The sequence below is a fragment of the Pseudocercospora fijiensis genome (assembly GCF_000340215.1).
Source record: "Pseudocercospora fijiensis CIRAD86 unplaced genomic scaffold MYCFIscaffold_12, whole genome shotgun sequence".
Classification (NCBI taxonomy): Eukaryota; Fungi; Ascomycota; class Dothideomycetes; order Mycosphaerellales; family Mycosphaerellaceae; genus Pseudocercospora; species Pseudocercospora fijiensis.
The window spans coordinates 4,891-21,512 of NW_006921543.1; the positions used below are offsets into that span (position 1 = coordinate 4,891).

The window sequence follows — 16,622 nt, forward strand, 5'->3', positions numbered from 1 at the left end:
ACTGCTTAGATTAGACCTTATCTAGGGTGCTTTTAGCCTAGACAACATGCATCGTTATAATAATCCTACTAGGCAGATGTACGTCTCTAAATCCGCAATCCGCGGGACGCGGGACGCGAGGAGCAGCTTTAAGTCCGGCTTCCGTATAAGTATACCTTCCTAGCAGCACTACAGCACTCGCAAAATTCTTTGTAACGTTATCAACCGGACGGCAATGTAGAACTTCTAGTCAATGTCGACTTGTAGTTATCTAGAACACCCGGGCATTGTAAGTGAATAGGAGGATGCGGTATAACGTTAAACGTATAATAGTAGGGCAGGCACGAGGCACGAGGGGAGTAAGAAATCAAGCCAACTCAATTCATCCTGCTAGTAGGGACCTTTAGAAGGTCCACCGGCTTCCAAATAAGCGCTAGCTGCTAACCGTTATGTAAAGGATTAATGTGGCGCTTTTTACGGACCTTTAGAAGAGGCCACTTTGTATGTGATCGAAAGCGGTTTAGTACAGTGAGGAGCCCCTGTTCTAGACCTTCTAGGGTATAGACTTCAGCTATAGACCTAACCTATAGACCTAACCTATAGACCTAACCTGTAGACCTGACCTATAGACCTGACCTGAAGCTATAGAAGAAGCTACTATAGTTACTACAACTACCGCAATAGCCGTCGCTATTGCGAGTAAATACCTCGAGGAAGATAGCAGTAATAAGGAGCGGTAGGCATAACGAGAAGGTGAATCCGTACGTAAATACTAGCACCGCCAGTTAAGGCGTAACCGGCTATTCAAACTAGCGAGGATTTATAAGAAGGAGCGCTTCGACCTCGACAGTTATCCGGAGGCTAATATTGAGGGTAACTTCCGCTTTACAAAGCCTTAATTAGTAGAATTGGTGGACCTGCTAGATATTAGTTTAATCGTACTGCTAGTTAGACTCAAACTGCCTCCTACAACGGTGCTTTATATTGTCTATAAGCGGTTATCTAGTCTAGGCTTCTAGAAGGATATAGATAAGAAGTTTAGCTATTTAGCTACTATATTAAGTTATATATTCAATGCGGTTGTGTATAGCCTAGCGCTAAGGTAGAAGTCCTTCTTATTCTTTAACAAGAGGCGGCTTAGCAAGCAATATCTCCGGAGCCTAGCTTAGTCGCTATATCTATTAGTTAGAGTGTCTAGTGTCTTCGGATATATTAATAGCACTATAAGGAAGATTGCGAGACCTAGTCGTAATTAGAGGGTATTCTATAACGGCTATAAGCACCTCTATAGCCTCAAATTCCAGGGTATACAGCTGCTAGATAGCATACTGCTAATTGATGGTCTATATCTAGGCTCTTATAGTAATAGTCGACTAGTACGCGAGTCTAATATTAACTAGGTATAGTATAAGTTGTTCGACGACGAAGAAGACAAGCTCTTTCTCTTTAGCGACTCGGCATATAGATAGGTTAATAGCATTATTAGATCGTAGAAGTCGAAGAGAGGCGGCTATCGTAACCCTATATAGGCGCAGGTTGCGAAGGAATAGTCGGCTCTACGACAGTCGGTCGAATAGGGGTTTAGCGAGGTAACTAACAACTAGCCATTCTTCGAGTATAAGAAAGGGTTGCGTACTAGTTTGATGCCGATAGGATCCTGCTACCTAGTAGCAGTATTGCTCACTAATTGCCTGTCTTGTTATCGTAGAAACAAGGTCGCTACGCACTATAGTTTAAGCTGTCCGGATATTAGGGATTACCTAGGTACTAAGTTTGAATTGCTACCTATGCCGCTAGTGGATATAGAGGTGCCGGATCTAATACGTGTAAACCCTTCTAGTAATAGATTAGAAGTTGGAAGTGATGTAGAAGATATAGGGGATGTAGTTATTAATAATAGTAATAAGGAATAGTAAAGAATAGTAAAGAATATCGATAGATTAGTAATCCTAATTATAGCTCACTCTTCCGCGTTCTCTTTGTTAATCCTCGGATTAGATGCGGAGGGGCTTCGGATAGCCGTTTTACTATAGTTATAGTTACGTTAATTGCTTCTAAGTATCTTAGTAATAGACAGAGGCAGAGATAAAGCGGGGGTGCATAAATTTCTAAAGGTCGTCGAAATTCAATCTTAGTACTAGCATTATAACTAATAGTATCGAAGGCAGTAACAACTATGCTAATAAATTCGTAGCTCCGCTAGGTTCCTTACCAATTCCGGAACTAACGAGCACCTAGAATACTATATATACTATATACGATTCAATCCGCCTCGCTTAAGTCTAATACCTCGATTATGCGAATATCTACGCACTAACGGCTATCAATCTCTAATATCTAATGCTTCTAACACCTACGAGACAGTTCTATCGCTATCGTAGCCGTCGTTACCATTTCCTATTAGTGTAAGAACGTTAGCAACGAGGCCATCGTCTAAGTCTACGCTAAAGTCGGTAACCTACGATAACTGCGAAGGAACAAGAGGAACGTGTCTAACACGTCTAACACGTCTAATAAGAAGGGCTCTTAGCTTATTAAATTGACGTACCGTAGAGGCGTACATCAACTTTATACGCTTCTTAGAGCGGTTGTCTATATCGTCTATACGACGCATTAAATAGTGGTCTGCCTCCTTAGTAGAAGATTCAACCCTTAGTCGCTTCGCTAGGGTAGTAATTGCCTCTCGAAATAGCTCTAATACTCGACTTAACGACCTCTCCTTATTTAGCTGCCTCTTACTATCGATATCTAACCGCCGCCGAGTCGTATATATTATAGCCTTAGAAGGAGAAGGAGAAGGAGAAGGATTTAATAGCGTCGATAGCGCTAGAACAACTGCTAGACTCGGTATCGAAGGACTCGCAATAATAGTAGGAGGTGGCTCTTAAAGCCGTTAAGACATAATACGGAGTATATTGTCTTAGACCTGCTAAGCTAGAGTCTTATAACTACGCAACTCCTTAGTAGTGAGTAGCTTCTCGCGGAGCTTCTTATTGTTCAACAATATAGTATCCTTAAAGCGATTAAGTATCTGTTTAAACTCGGAGTCGTTAACTACTATACCGGAAGTAGTAAGAAGGGCTCTACACTCGAGAACACGCTTCGCAATCTACCTGCGAATAAGGCTATCTATACCTTTAATAGTACGTTGTCTAGCCGGCCGGTTGTCGTTATACCACTTCTAATAGCGCTTTATTATATCTCTTATACGACCTTCTATATAATGGCTAGAATTGGCCTCGAAGTGCCTTACAATAAGTAAGGCAAACTTATTAGATATGCGGCTATTACCTTAGACTCGGTTATAGTCGTCTTCTATACCTTCTAGCTAGTTAAAGTTATACTAAGAGTCTTCAACATTACTAGAAGACTAAGAGTCGCTCAAATCTAGTACAGGCTATTAAGCTACAGCCTATTATTATTGTTGCCGCTAAAGGTAAGCCGTTAAGGAGGTGTCTACGCCTCTAATAACGACCGGCCTTAGTAGAGTTGAATTTAGTGTCTGTTTAGTAGCTACACTGCTATAGCCGTCGCCGTCGCTATAGCTTAATTTAGTTAACAAGCTTGCTACGGACATAGAGCGACTATATAGTAGTAGCCGCTTAATAACTAACCGAATTGTAGGTAATAGACTTCCGAGTAAGTGCTACGGCAACGGTAATAATAAAGACATATCTATATAAAGAGGTAGACCTTAAAGAGCTACTGCAATAGGTATAGGCGGCGCCTACAGTAGTAGATAGACTAGTATAGCAAAGGCAGTAGAAGAGCCGGAGCCTAGGTCGATAACTCGAGAGGGACAAGATAGGGTACTAAGGGTAGCGAGGGTAGCTATAGTCGAGGAAATAGTGTATTTAGCTAACAATCTACGACCTCTACTGCCTCCGAGGTGCCTCTTATCCTAGGACCTATACTACTACAATTACTAACCGCTCTATTCTACCTCCTAGCTTCTAATTACACTAACGGCTATATACCTAGACCTTTATATATATAAGCTAGTGCCCTCTCGCACTATCTCGAAGACCTAATAGCCACTTTCCACCTCACCGTCGCCGGTTATAGTATATAGTAGTACTAAGAGGCCAATTTGCCTTTAATAAGCTAAGCCGGTTAGGGGTCAAGCCTCCTTCTATATTCTTCTACTACCTAACTTCTTATAGTTAATGAAGGAATACAGCCCCTACAAGTTGTCAATATAGCGTCTTATATACTTTTGAATGGGCCTATTTAAAAGCACGGTCTAGGTCTACGAGTCGATAACTCGCAGGGGTAGAAAACCAGCCTTCGAAGGATGCGGCAGTAACCCTCGTATCCACCTTATTCGCCGACAGCGTGAAATTGGTGGCTTCTGAAGGTCCTTAGTAGTGTATACCATAGACAAACACACAAAGAACAGAACACAATTCATGTCCAAAACAATCCTCCTCACCGGCGCCTCCCGCGGCATCGGCCTCAGCATAGCCCACTTCCTCCTCTCCCAACCCTCCAAACACAACCTCATCGCCGTCTCTCGAACCGAAGAACCTCTCCGCGCCTTACAATCCCAATACTCTTCCGACCGCGTCGGCTACCTCGCCGCCGACCTCTCGGACCTTAGTATTGGTGAGGAAGTCGTGAAATTCGCAATACAGAAATTCGGAAGACTCGACGGCGTGATTGTCAACCATGGAGTTCTGGACCCGGTCAAGAGAGTCGAAGACAGCACGGCGGAAGAGTGGAGGGATGCGTATAAGATAAATTTCTTCTCGGCGCTTGCGATTGTGAAGGCTGCGATTCCTGCTCTTAGGGAGAGTCGGGGTACGATTCTTTTTACGAGTTCGGGCGCCGCTAGTAGTTCTTATTCTACTTGGGGCGCTTATGGGAGTGCGAAGGCGGCGATGAATCATTTGGCTGCTACTTTGGGGAATGAGGAGAAGGAGATTACGAGTATCGCGATTAGGCCGGGTGTTGTGGATACGGAGATGCAGAGGGATATTAGGGAGAAGCATCGGGGGAGTATGGACGTGAAGGATGTGGCGAAGTTTGCGGAACTCAAAGAGACCGGAGGATTGTTGAGGCCAGAGCAGCCGGGGCATGTTATGGCGAAGTTGGTGCTGGATGCGCCGAAGGAGTTGAGTGGGAAGTTTTTGACGTGGAATGCGGAGGAGTTGGAGAAGTTTCAGGAGTGAGAAAATGCCTTTTTACAGCTACATTGCTATCTGATCGAATGAGAGCAACAGCCTCAAAGCAGGCGATTCGAATAGCATGGAAGTACATGGTACAGTGAGGAGGGGCACAGGGCTGAAGAGTCTGATGAGTCGTCAGCAAAAGGATCTTGCAACGAGGCTGCGGCTTCGAGAAGAGGAGAGTGCTGATCAGTTGAAAGATGAAAAGCATACATTTTGTTCAACAGGAGGCCGTGAAGACCTTCAGGTTTAGCATGGAATGTTTTGTTGCATCATTGCAGCAGAGCTTGTGGGCTCCAAGGAGGAGGGCTGGGTGGATGACTTACCAGAAGAGAAGGAAGAATCGAGAGCCAGTCACGCGGATTAATGTCAATACCTACCTATTCCAAGTTAGCGACATGCTGCCTATTCTGGACGAAGACTGTCGGTATGGAAATATACTCCAATTATCAGGTAATCGAACCATAAGTTTGTTCCGTCATGAAAGATCGGTATTTGATAGTACTCTTGTTTGCTCATCATGATGTCTCGGGCAGCGAAAGGGAAGTAGCATACCTTTCGTGTTCAGAAGAAAGACCACCACAACACTACGAGCACAGTATGCACCGCAGCAGTGTCAAGTTCTGCTCGCAAGACGCGGTCACAGATCCCACAGGCGCATCGCGAAAGTCCACAATTTTTGCCGCTCTGAAGTCCTCGAGCTTTTTAGGCACCACCGCTATCGTTCGTCGTCGATGTTCGCCGCCATGTCCACTATGTCTTTCGGAAAGTTAGCCCAAATTCCATGATGCGCTTCGAGAGGAAGAATTTGAGAGGGATGGTTTCTTTCAGCCAGTGCTTTGGCGGCACAGTGTAATCACCACGGGTTTTGGGTTGTGTATGATAGGGGCGACAACGATGATCATCATTGAAACAGGAGATTAATCAAGAGTTGGAATACATACCTGTGGCACCGAATGTGACCGAGTCGAAGGATGTTGTGGTGGTGGTGGAGATGAAGGTCGAAGGAAGCTCACCAGAAAGATTTCGGCGAAGGGAACACACTAGCTCCGCATTGCTTGGCATGAGAAGGTGCAGCCTGCAGCTGCGGCGCCTGCCGCTAGCGTCACAGGCCTTTGTGCCAGTCACAGGTCGAGCGCGAGGCATAAAGACAACAACGCGATCTTCACGACCGACACTCCACAGGCTTCCCTAGGAGACACTGCAAACGCAATATCAACCACGCCAGATACTCACACCCCCGCGACCATGTCCGACAAAGAATTCGGAGGTATAGTCTCTGCACTATATAAAACTCCTCGAACGCTGACATTTGCAGGCAACGATGACCTCTCCCTCCCCAAAGCCACCGTCCAGAAGATCATCAATGAAGTACTCAACACAAACCCCGCGCTCGCCGAATCAGGCCAGATGACATTCGCGAAAGAGACCCGAGACCTGCTGATCGAGTGCTGCGTCGAATTCATTACTATGCTCAGCTCGCAAGCCAACGACATTGCAGAGAAGGAAGCGAAGAAGACCATTGCATGCGAACACATCACAAAGGCACTAGAAGAACTCGAATTCCCAGAGTACGTTCCAGAACTCAACAAGGTCGCTGGAGAGTTTAAGGTGGAAATGGGAAGGAGAGAACGGAAGCAGACCAAGATCGAACAGAGTGGCATGAGCGAGGAGGAGTTGCGGAGGATGCAGGAAGAGTTGTTCAAGAGCGCCGGCGATAAGTATACTGCGGGAGGAGAATGAAGATGTGATGCGACGCGCGCAACGAGGTGATGAGAGCATGAATTATGAAAGCGTGACTTCAGCAGGCACTGAAGCACAAGAAAAAAATGCGTCTATACCGAGATGTAATTTCGAACGGAGAGTCAACGCCTTGCATTGGCGAGCAGGAGGCACCGGCTTGATGGCACATTTTATGCAGCTCGAAGCCCTAGCGCATGTCATTTGCTGCTTTGAGAGGCGCGAGAGGAACACTTCTGAGCCCGCGATGAAGAATGGCGTGCATCGGCGCCGCTTAGCAGTGGAAAATCAAGGGACCATGCGGCCACCGTGCGACAGGACATATGCAAAAAAATGCCTGATTCCTCTTCTTCGCACTGCAGTGTAATCGCATTCTTGCTTTTGGCGTGTCTGAAAGGCCAGGAGAGCGAGGCAGAGGGACTGCAGTCAGCGTGGTTACACAAACGAGGCGGAGAAGCTGTTGGCAGTTGTAATCGTTATCTTAGGCACAGTCTCTCCTTTCGCAACAAACCTTCCTTGATATTACGGCTGGCGGGCAGGATAGTCCGGAGCATCGGCCGGTCATGAAAGATGCTAGGACGCGAATACGAGTACTGCATATCGCCCTTACAAGAAAGAAGCAGGGAATTCGAGACGATGACGAAGAACTTCAATGCACGTTAACGGTTCACGACCTCGACTGGACTTCGATTGCATTTCCCACGACAAGGACCTTTCACAGAGCTTAACGACCTGGAAGTCGTTTTACGTACCATGCTATTCTGGTATGAACATCGATCTATACTCCCAAAGAATCAATCCGTCCAAGTAAATACTCCACATGTCGATAACTCGCAGAAGGCTGATATTGAGGCGACATGTGTCCAGCCTGAGCTACAATGACAAAAGTAAACTTCCTTTCAGTGTGCCATGATCCGAGGATTCCACCTCCGGCCGTGCTATCTTCAGAATATGGCACGAAAACTTCCTCCCACTGATCAGGTCCAACACTAAAGCCTTGGGCTCCAAGCCAGGTCATGTTCTGGATTGCCGCGATAGATCCGTTGACAATAGGCACAAAATCTAGCATTCCATTCGCGAAAATTGTGCGTGAGCTTTTCTCTATGACTCTGCGTAGGACTCCCTCCACGATAGGGGGTGATGTGTCGTTTTGGAGTAAGTTGTGGTTGCAAAGCTCCCATCCTCCTATCGGAGCATGAATCACTTTCTGCACGTCCGTGCGATTGAAGTAGAGCCCGGACTTTGGCGCAGAAAGAAGGCCCATGACGTCCTGAGGGAATGGGCAGAAGTTTGAGATGTGGTACATGCTGAAGCAAGGATTGACCAGGGTTGCTGCATCGAGAACGTCGTCCTGGTACGATTATTAGCCGATGAAAGCTCACATGGTGGAAGATGCTTTACCCATAATTCGCATTCCTTTGGCGGGTGCTCGTGGTCTTCGAAGAGAGGTGGGATCGGTCCTTTGGGCGGAAATGTGAACGCTGCTTGCAACAATTCGTCATATTTGCACTTCTTCCATCTCTGGCGTGTATCATTCATGAATGTTCGATTCAAGTTGAAAAGACCTTGCCAATACTCCACGAATGGAAGCAATGGAGTCTCTCGGCCAAAGGTTTTTGTGGAAAGCGCTGCATCGTAAAGTAATATGCCATCGACATTGAAATTCTCCGAGTCGCTCCGATTGTACATGGCATCAGCAATATATGAGACACTAGTGATAATCAGTCAGTCGAGCTACAATATATACCCAGTCCGCTTACTAGTAACCAGCGTAGGACTCGCCGGCAATGTATATCTTCTTTCCTCGTAGCTCAAACGTGTCTACGAAATGCTTCCAGAATCCGAGAAACTGCTCTGCCACTTCTTCTTCATTCTTTGGAGGTGGCGGCGTGGCTTTGACTGGCGAAAAGCCGACGCCTTGGGGTTGCTCGATCCAAACGACATCTGTCAGGTTTGTCCAGGACCATGAGTTTCTCACTGGTTCAGCTGTGCCAGCTATCCACGAAATCGGTCCATTTTCTTGCAGAAATCCCTCTAAACTGGAACATCCTGGGCCACCGTTGAGCCAGATCAAGATCTCTTCGCTAGGCTGGGCATCTTGCCGAGGGAAGTACCAGAAGAAGAGCTCACTGCTGTTTGCATCGGCGGAGATCGGTAGCAGACCTGCATAGCTGGTACCCACGTCAAAGTTCACTTCTGGAAGTGCGGTCCCATTGACTTTGAAGTCGTCCTTGCTGTAGAGTGTCTGGCCAGCTAGGATGCTTTGTTGGGCTGGGAGAGATGTAAAACTGCTCAATGCTTGGGCCTTCATATTCTGGCTGCATCTGGATTGAGGTCGATATCTATATATTACTGATGAAAAGTGCCTGGAGCACTTCAGGCTCGACTGCCATCCTGTCGTTCATTGAGCTCACTGCTCACTGCTCAGCAACTTCCCATGCCTTGCCTTCGAACTCTCATCCATGACCACAAGGATTCGAAACGGAGAGTGCGAGTACGAGTGCGAGTGCGAGGAACAAAAGTCAATTCATCGTGCTCCCGCGTTGTAGTCGTGCTTCAACAAGGTTTGTCGAACGCGATTCCAAACATTCTGACGCGACATTGTGCTTTGTGTCCTTCACTACCGTATCCTGTGTCATAGCCACGCCATCTCTTCTGCCCCTATCGCACAAACAGGAGGAAACCCAGTGACGCAGTTCATAACATCAGCTCAGCAGTCATCCAGTATGGACCCATTCGCTCGCATCGCGTGGCTTGAGCAGCAGAACCAGATGTTGTTCAATGACGGAGCCAAGCAATATGCTGAAGTTCAAAGGCTGTCCACTGCGCTACAGAACACCCAAATGGAGAGAATCGCATCGCATGAAGAATCTATCAGCTTGGCCCAAGAAATTTCAAGACTGTTGCCTTTGCAAGAGAAGCTGGAGAAGCTGACGCGAAAGAGCGAAGACGAAAGGAAGGAAGCATGCAGATTGCGACTCGCGCTTGACGCTGCTGACAAGAAGAACAAGCAATTAGAAGACGAGAATGCGAAGTTGAAGACCAAAGAACCTGAAAAGGACGACTCCGGATATATATCGGACGGTTGGGAAATGTATCAAGAGTATGATTTATTCGTCCCTGCGAAGAAACGAAAATTGGGCGAGGATACAAGGCAGTTTGTGTACGAGGATAGATTTGGTGATTTTAGCTACACCACAATCAGTGATTCCGAAAGCGAGGACGAAGCAATGCACGTGTTTGACGAGCACATGAGGAAGGCGATGGAAAAGCATTGGGATCTGAACTTGCAGCAGGATACAAGGCTGGACCCGGGTGCCTTTGGGTGGTTGGAGGAATGGTGCAAGGACAATTTAGACCGAATTGAGCAGCTTCGAGCGAAGGAAAGGAGTGCAAATAAAAGAGAGGTAAGTAATTTGGCGAAAGAGAAGGTGAATATCAAGCTGGATATTCGGCGATTGGAGAAGCAGATCAAGCAGAAGAACGAGAGGAAGAAGACGGTGTTGAGAAAGATGCTGGTTTTGAGTGATGAGGAAAAGCTTCATGCCGATGGAGGCCTGGCGGTCGAGAAGAAGTTGTTCTTGTTTTGCAAGGTCATGGGTCGTCCAGAGTATGATTTTCGGATGGGCCATTACCCTTTTGTCAAGAAGGAGAGGGACCTTGTGAGGTGAACATATCTCATGTCCGGTCACACTTGTTGGATGTCGTCCTGACATTGTTATAGGATTTATCACCAGGTCATGAGCGCCATGAAGGTGCTACACGAAGATGTAGTAGAAGCACCTAAAAGAGCGGACAAGAAGTTCAAACATCGGAATCCTTCGCCACCCAAATGGCAGGTGCTGCAAACCCGGACAGATTATCGAGGCCGTCAATCCAACTCTTTGGAGGAGCAGTACGTCAGTAATGCGACGGATGCGAGGATGGCGTGTACGGCTTTGCAAACAATGCTATGGCTGTGGCAGGAAGGGCGTATTGGCTGAATGATAGAGACTTGCCTGTGCTTGCGATCGTATTGAAGTTCCTTGGGCTGAAATCAATCCTGAAAGAAGACTTGCGCGTTGGCCAGAGGGCAAATCACTCGGCAGGCGGTACCGGATCGCTCGTCCCAGACAGGCGAATGAACTGAATCCGTCAGGGCTGGCGTCGCGTCGGAAGCTGCTTACCCAAGGTCAGACATTCACCCGATAAATTCGGGCCCGGCCTCTTCTCTGTCTTCAAAAGTTGTTCCGCCCGCTCCAAGAGCTTTGTCATTGCAGAAGCAATATACCGGCTTTCAGAATAATATTCGGTCTCTCGCGCTCGCAATATGAAGCAGTATTACGCATGATGGAGATCCTGTTGGCAAGATATATGCTCGTTCGCTGTCGTACAGCAATGTCTCCAGAACACTCTCGCATCATACCTTAACAACTTCAAGAACCCTGCATTCACTTTCAACTTAACATGTCTTCTCTCAAACCAATAAAGATCTGGGGCGAATCAAAAGCAAGCACAAAGACCTCATCACTCACTCCGATCAAAGCTAACTAGCCCGCAACCCAGACTCCCAATCCCTGGAAAGTCCTCATCATCCTCGAAGAGCTACAGATCCCCTACGACCTCAAGGAAATCCCATTCGCCGACATCAAGCAAGAACCATACATATCTCTCAACCCCAACGGCCGCGTCCCCGCCATCGAAGATCCAAATACAGGCATCACGCTCTGGGAGTCAGGAGCCATAATCGAATACCTTATCGAAACGTACGACGAAGCAAAGACTTTGCAATACACCTCATTCCCAGAAAAGCATTTGCAGAGTCAATGGTCGTATTTCCAGGCTTCGGGGCAAGGACCGTATTTTGGTCAGTTGGGATGGTTTTCTTTCGTAAGTAGAATCCTCTTCCTTCTCCACCCACCTTCAACAACCTGACTAAGACATTTACTTTCTGTAGTATCATCCTGAAAAACTCCCGTCTGTCCTTGACAGGTATAAAGCCGAAGTTCGCCGCGTTTTAGGCGTGATCGATGCTCACCTCACCAAAACCCGGCAGGAGTATCTTGTTGGCGAGAAGTTGTCGTATGTGGATCTCATGTTCGTGCCTTGGCATGAAATCGCGCCGAAGCTTTTGGTGGGTGAGGGTTTCCTTGAAGAATGGGAGAAGACTTGGCCGAAGACGTGGGCTTGGCATCAGAAGTTGATGCAAAGGGAGGGTGTGCAGAGGACGCTGGCTTTGAGGGAGTCGAAGTAAAGTCGTTTCGCTCACTCTGCAAGGGACATGTAGGGTGGGTGAACCGTAGGTAGGCGAACAAGCGACTCAGAGGGTCCATCGTTACACTATTGCTGCATGCTTTGACGATCCACAGTCTTTCTCGTAAATAGTGTTACAGATGCTGGTGTCGTAATCATGTCACAGTCTTTGCTTACCCCAACGCCTCGCTATGTTGATGTAGAAACGCCAATCATTCGCTCATGTTTTACTTGCCTCCGCCCTTTCTCTCGCTTCCTTCCTTCGCTGAGCCTGATTCGCGAAGAAAATCTTCATTTGGTCCATCCTTGTCACAAAGAATGACTGTTTGTGCGCAAAATCCTTCACCAGAATTCCCAGCGCTTCTGCATACTGCACTGCTTTTTCGTAGTCCTCTTTGCTTCCCACTTCCCTGATAAGGTAACCCTTGGTGCTCGTCATTCTTTCGCCCTCAATCTGCCAAAGTCTTATCTGATCGACAACTGTCGGCGGCAGAATCGGTGCATTGTGCATGGAGGCGGTACGTCGGAGGATCGGATGTGCGTGTGTCTGGAGGTAAGAGATAATCTGGTTACTCGTGATGCCGGAGGAAATCGCAGCCTGGACCGAAGTTTTGGTGATCTTAGCAGTGACAAGGTTCGGATAGCGCGTGTGCAGACTGGCAAACAGGCTCAGAATGCTGATGAGAAGGGGCGAGTTAGTGTAAGCATAGAGACGGTAGTTTGTCTCAAGTATGATGAAGCCTTTCTCGTTCGCCGAAGCTGCAAGATCATCGTTGCTGCTGGCAGAAACCGTCGTTGTGGTCGATGTATGACTGCTGTTGAGCAGAGCTGGCGCATCAGATGTCAGTGTGGTCGCTAATCTGGTCGGATAATATCGGTCTGATTGTTCCGGGTGGAATATCAGACCAAGATCTGATAGATCCTCAAGCATCTGTAGTTGGGTTTTGGTGAGGTTCGACGTCGAATATGATGTCCCAAGTTCTAGCGAGCCGAGTGTGAAAAGGAACGAGAGGACGTCGACTGGGTCCATAAAGCATTCCTGGGACTTCATTGTTAGTACAAGACGGGCTCGTTGCAGATGTTGGAAGCACCAGGGCACTTACTGTTTCCGACGTTTGAAGGTATACAATGAGTAGAGACCAGATCTGCGCGTTCACGTCTTGTAAGAGAAATGTGAAGCCATCCGTAGTGATGAACCTCTGCCGGCCCCCATTCTGCATTTGCACAAACTCCCCATTTTCGAGCAGCTTCTTTGTGCTATTGTGGACATCCATACCGCCGCTCAAGGCAGAATTGGCGCTTCCTACGACATAATATAGTATAGTTTCCCACTGCTTCCGGGCAAAAGTGTCCAGAAATTCGATCGTCACTGAGGATTTATCTGGTGTGGTACATGGCACTCCAAAACTCCTGTGGTTTCCACCGCCTGTCAACGCCTGTCTCAAGCTCTTCGAGAATGCTGGATTGAGTCTCAACGCGGGACGTCCTTCGCAGGTGTCATCGAACAGAATACGCAGCCGATTGAGTATCGACAACGCACGCTCCTTCGCCTGCGCACTGTCGTGCTCGGGCTTGACCCATGTGTCTAGATCTGCCACACTGAATGGCGTCGGCATATACAGCATAGCCATAACGAGTGTCTTAGCCATGTGAGGCAGCATGCGCCTGAAGATGGCCAGCGCCGTGCTGGGCTGTTGATACAGCTTGGTGAAGGTCGTCCCGGGCAGCTGCTCTAGGTACTCCAGCGCCCGCTGCGCGGAGGACGACATGATAGCGGCGGTGTCGAGGCCGTCGCCGGGCCTGGTGGTGCTTGGGTGGTGAAGTCATCGTTGATTGCAGGAGACAGAGTCCTTACTTCAACATCGCAGCGATTCGATGACTGCGGGTCGTTCCGCGTGGTTGGATGACTTCACTTCATCAGTCTCTTTCTTACACCTCCACCAAGACATCCAAATATCAGCACAGGGCGCTCCTTGCAATCAGCGCCGCAGTGCGTCAACTGCAAAACAGGGGCGAGGTAGGTGGGAGTATACAATCTTTGCTTGCTACACATTTCTTTCGTCAAAGCTTCTCTCAACGCCGAGAACTTGATCTCGTTAACGGCTGAGCTCGATTGAGCGCACAACCCGGGTCATTAAGGATGGAAGGCGTCTGGAGTCTGATATTTGCGGTGTTGCTGTCCTTAGTGCGATATTGCTTCGCTCTCGAGGCGCCATGGAGCTCTTGGAGACAGCGCCCTTTGGAGGACTATACCAACAGGACTGTGCTCGGATCTGAGTTACCGCCAACAACACGTGCTAAAGTGCATCGAGTTGCGGACTTGATGCTGGAGATCTACAGAACACTAGTCGACATGCAATACCTTGAACCCGAAGCCATCCGGAAAGGCCCTCACAAGATCAACATTACTCTTTCCCGTGAGCAAGACGTCGACGACTCGGTGATATACCTTTGGCAAATTCGGCCATACCTGGATCTAGCATACGCCGAGGCTTCAGGCTTCATCTTCGGAGGCACGTTCGTCGACTTTCGTGACGAAGGAGATATTCTTCGCAGCCGCGATCCAATGTATGCCATAGAATATGACAACCAGGAAGGATGCGGTCTCGAATGCGAACTCGATGATAATGGAGAGCTAAATCTGCCATACATGCGACCTACCATGACCACTCTCACCAATCTTGGCAATCATGAGTGCGTCATGGTCTATGATGTGAAGACTGATCGCTGCGACCCCGCATTGAAATATGTTCCTGTCGGCCCCAAGTTCAACAACAACCGCAACGACTTCACACACGAACCGAGCAGACCGGCTGCTGAAGTGCTGAAGGACATCGCGAAGTGGTACCGAGATCAGTCAGAGATCCCTGGCGGCGACGCAGACTATGGCATTTCCGAATGGGACTACGACGTTCTCAAGACCTTGTATGCGAAGCATGGTTGGCCCAATGACTTTGACGCAAATGCATTCAAGATCGATGTTGCACGCTTCAAAGCCAGAAAGTTTGCGAAGCGGCAGGCTGATGCACCTCGCGAATTAGTCGAACAGCTTCTGGAATGGCAGCAAGGATACGGAAAGGAAAGTCTGGAAAATGCAATACAAATGATGACCTCCGCCAGCACAGTTGATGAAATCTGGATCGCAAAGTTTGAGCATTGGCAGGCGAAGCAAGCTCAACGTCGCAACGAAAAACAGCTCGAACACGCTCAAGCCAAATTCAAATTCTTGTGTCCCCGAAATATTTGTCATCGTCCAGCGACTATACTTGCTTTAGAAATCGAGCAACTGCGAAGCGAGCTCGAGCATACGATTGCTGACCGATACGCGAGACCATTCCGCCGAGCTCGTGAAGCGAGTGTGCTCAATCGTGCATGGAAAGCCGCCAAATCCGACATCACAGGCGGCGACATTCCCGATGCGCGTCTCTGGGACGGAATCTGGCGCATCAATGTCCCATTCTATGCCGAAGCTCAGTCCTGTCGGGATGAAATGGATTGTAGGGTTCTAGATATCAAAGCAGTTCAAGACTGGCTCGAACGGGTTCCAGATGGTGCACGTATGGCTCGGGAAAGGCTCAGATACCGACTGGACGATATGTATCAGCACCACTGGTACGAATCGATGCGTGCGAGAAGATATTTGAGCTTTCGGATGAGGGAATGGTTGGATCCCTCGAAGCGATATGAAGTTTGCCATGCAGCTTGAGATCTCAAAGGGGCTTGGATGGTTGATTAAGGGCTAGAGCCACGTTGAGATACAGTCAGGTTTTGATGCCCTCCCTTGAAACCCTCCATTCGGTCGACTTATACGCCTGTTCCTTAGATCCTCTTCCTGACACAGTCCCCACAAGCCTTAAAGCTTACAGCAAGCACTCTCAGAGATTCCTGCTTCTACGTCGAATCTGCTGCCTTCCTTGCACATCTCGCACTTCCAAGGAATGAGCGTGGCTTCGGACAAGTCGCAGGATTGTGTTCCTCTGCTGTCTTCCTTCTGTATGTAGTAGCTGAAGGGTAGAATTGATGTGCTGAAACTTATAGTCGAAGTTTAGATGCAACTCAGCAGTGATTGAGGCGGAAAAAAAATCTTGGGATCAACATCGTCAGTTGCTAGTAACACTAATTACGACTACGACCCTATCATGTGTGGAGCGACTGGCAATAATTCTGATCCTCACACGCTCTCAATAGAAACCGCACATGCTGGAAAGATCGCTCGATGATTTGTTCATTACCAAAATCCGCCTTTCAATTCATCCTCCAAGCACAAAACGACGTCTTTCAGCAGTTCTTTGCGTTTGCTCTCGGTGAAAAGTGTCGTATCACGCCATCTTGTATTTCGGATGAAGTCGAACGCCTTATCACCCCTGATCGCATGAAGGGGGAACTTCGTCGGATCTTGGGGAATAGCGGGTAGTCCCAGATCAGAGACTTGGTCCGGCCGAAGAAAAGACTTCCTGAGTTGGTGGAAAGCTGCAGGGCGCACGTCATGCCGTTCGTGGAAGG

The 16,622-nt window shown here is 48.1% G+C and overlaps 7 protein-coding genes across 7 annotated transcripts; 5 read left to right on the forward strand and 2 right to left on the reverse strand.

Annotated features, from left to right (window-relative positions):
- Positions 1 to 4,379: 4,379 nt before the first annotated feature.
- On the forward strand, positions 4,380 to 5,534 carry MYCFIDRAFT_212664 (uncharacterized protein). The gene has a single exon (XM_007933821.1). It carries the CDS (start codon positions 4,389 to 4,391, stop codon positions 5,148 to 5,150), a length of 762 nt encoding a protein of 253 aa, XP_007932012.1. The 5' UTR covers positions 4,380 to 4,388; the 3' UTR covers positions 5,151 to 5,534.
- An 861-nt stretch (positions 5,535 to 6,395) lies between these two features.
- MYCFIDRAFT_42205 (uncharacterized protein) lies at positions 6,396 to 6,890 on the forward strand (the record flags this gene model as incomplete). Its single annotated transcript, XM_007933779.1, has 1 exon — positions 6,396 to 6,890. The coding sequence occupies one exon, from the start codon at positions 6,396 to 6,398 to the stop codon at positions 6,888 to 6,890; it is 495 nt and encodes a 164-aa protein (XP_007931970.1).
- Positions 6,891 to 7,086: 196 nt separating this feature from the next.
- Positions 7,087 to 9,279, reverse strand: MYCFIDRAFT_60084 (uncharacterized protein). The gene is made up of 3 exons (XM_007933810.1): positions 8,648 to 9,279; positions 8,289 to 8,598; positions 7,087 to 8,238 (listed from the first exon to the last, which is right to left on the reverse strand). Exons 1-3 carry the CDS (start codon positions 9,196 to 9,198, stop codon positions 7,666 to 7,668), a joined length of 1,434 nt encoding a protein of 477 aa, XP_007932001.1. The 5' UTR covers positions 9,199 to 9,279; the 3' UTR covers positions 7,087 to 7,665.
- A 334-nt stretch (positions 9,280 to 9,613) lies between these two features.
- Positions 9,614 to 10,870, forward strand: MYCFIDRAFT_200550 (uncharacterized protein; the record flags this gene model as incomplete). Its single annotated transcript, XM_007933822.1, has 2 exons — positions 9,614 to 10,549; positions 10,625 to 10,870. 2 exons carry the CDS (start codon positions 9,614 to 9,616, stop codon positions 10,868 to 10,870), a joined length of 1,182 nt encoding a protein of 393 aa, XP_007932013.1.
- A 346-nt stretch (positions 10,871 to 11,216) lies between these two features.
- MYCFIDRAFT_191416 (uncharacterized protein) lies at positions 11,217 to 12,120 on the forward strand (the record flags this gene model as incomplete). Its single annotated transcript, XM_007933823.1, has 3 exons — positions 11,217 to 11,246; positions 11,433 to 11,756; positions 11,824 to 12,120. 3 exons carry the CDS (start codon positions 11,217 to 11,219, stop codon positions 12,118 to 12,120), a joined length of 651 nt encoding a protein of 216 aa, XP_007932014.1.
- A 219-nt stretch (positions 12,121 to 12,339) lies between these two features.
- MYCFIDRAFT_146475 (uncharacterized protein) lies at positions 12,340 to 13,888 on the reverse strand (the record flags this gene model as incomplete). The annotated part of the gene is made up of 3 exons (XM_007933824.1): positions 12,340 to 13,158; positions 13,223 to 13,605; positions 13,660 to 13,888. 3 exons carry the CDS (start codon positions 13,886 to 13,888, stop codon positions 12,340 to 12,342), a joined length of 1,431 nt encoding a protein of 476 aa, XP_007932015.1.
- A 371-nt stretch (positions 13,889 to 14,259) lies between these two features.
- Positions 14,260 to 15,099, forward strand: MYCFIDRAFT_42112 (uncharacterized protein; the record flags this gene model as incomplete). The annotated part of the gene is made up of 1 exon (XM_007933773.1): positions 14,260 to 15,099. A coding segment is annotated over one exon (840 nt), but the record flags the coding sequence as incomplete, so codon positions are not given.
- Positions 15,100 to 16,622: the final 1,523 nt, after the last annotated feature.

Coding starts and splice junctions, on each gene's coding strand:
- MYCFIDRAFT_60084 (XM_007933810.1), bottom strand. CDS start 9,198: ATGAAGGCCCAAGCATTGAGCAGTTTTACATCTCTCCCAGCCCAACAA. Junction 8,599..8,647: donor GAGTCCTACGCTGGTTACTA/GTAAGCGGACTG, acceptor GATTATCACTAG/TGTCTCATATATTGCTGATG. Junction 8,239..8,288: donor CAAAGGAATGCGAATTATGG/GTAAAGCATCTT, acceptor TAATCGTACCAG/GACGACGTTCTCGATGCAGC.
- MYCFIDRAFT_212664 (XM_007933821.1), top strand. CDS start 4,389: ATGTCCAAAACAATCCTCCTCACCGGCGCCTCCCGCGGCATCGGCCTC.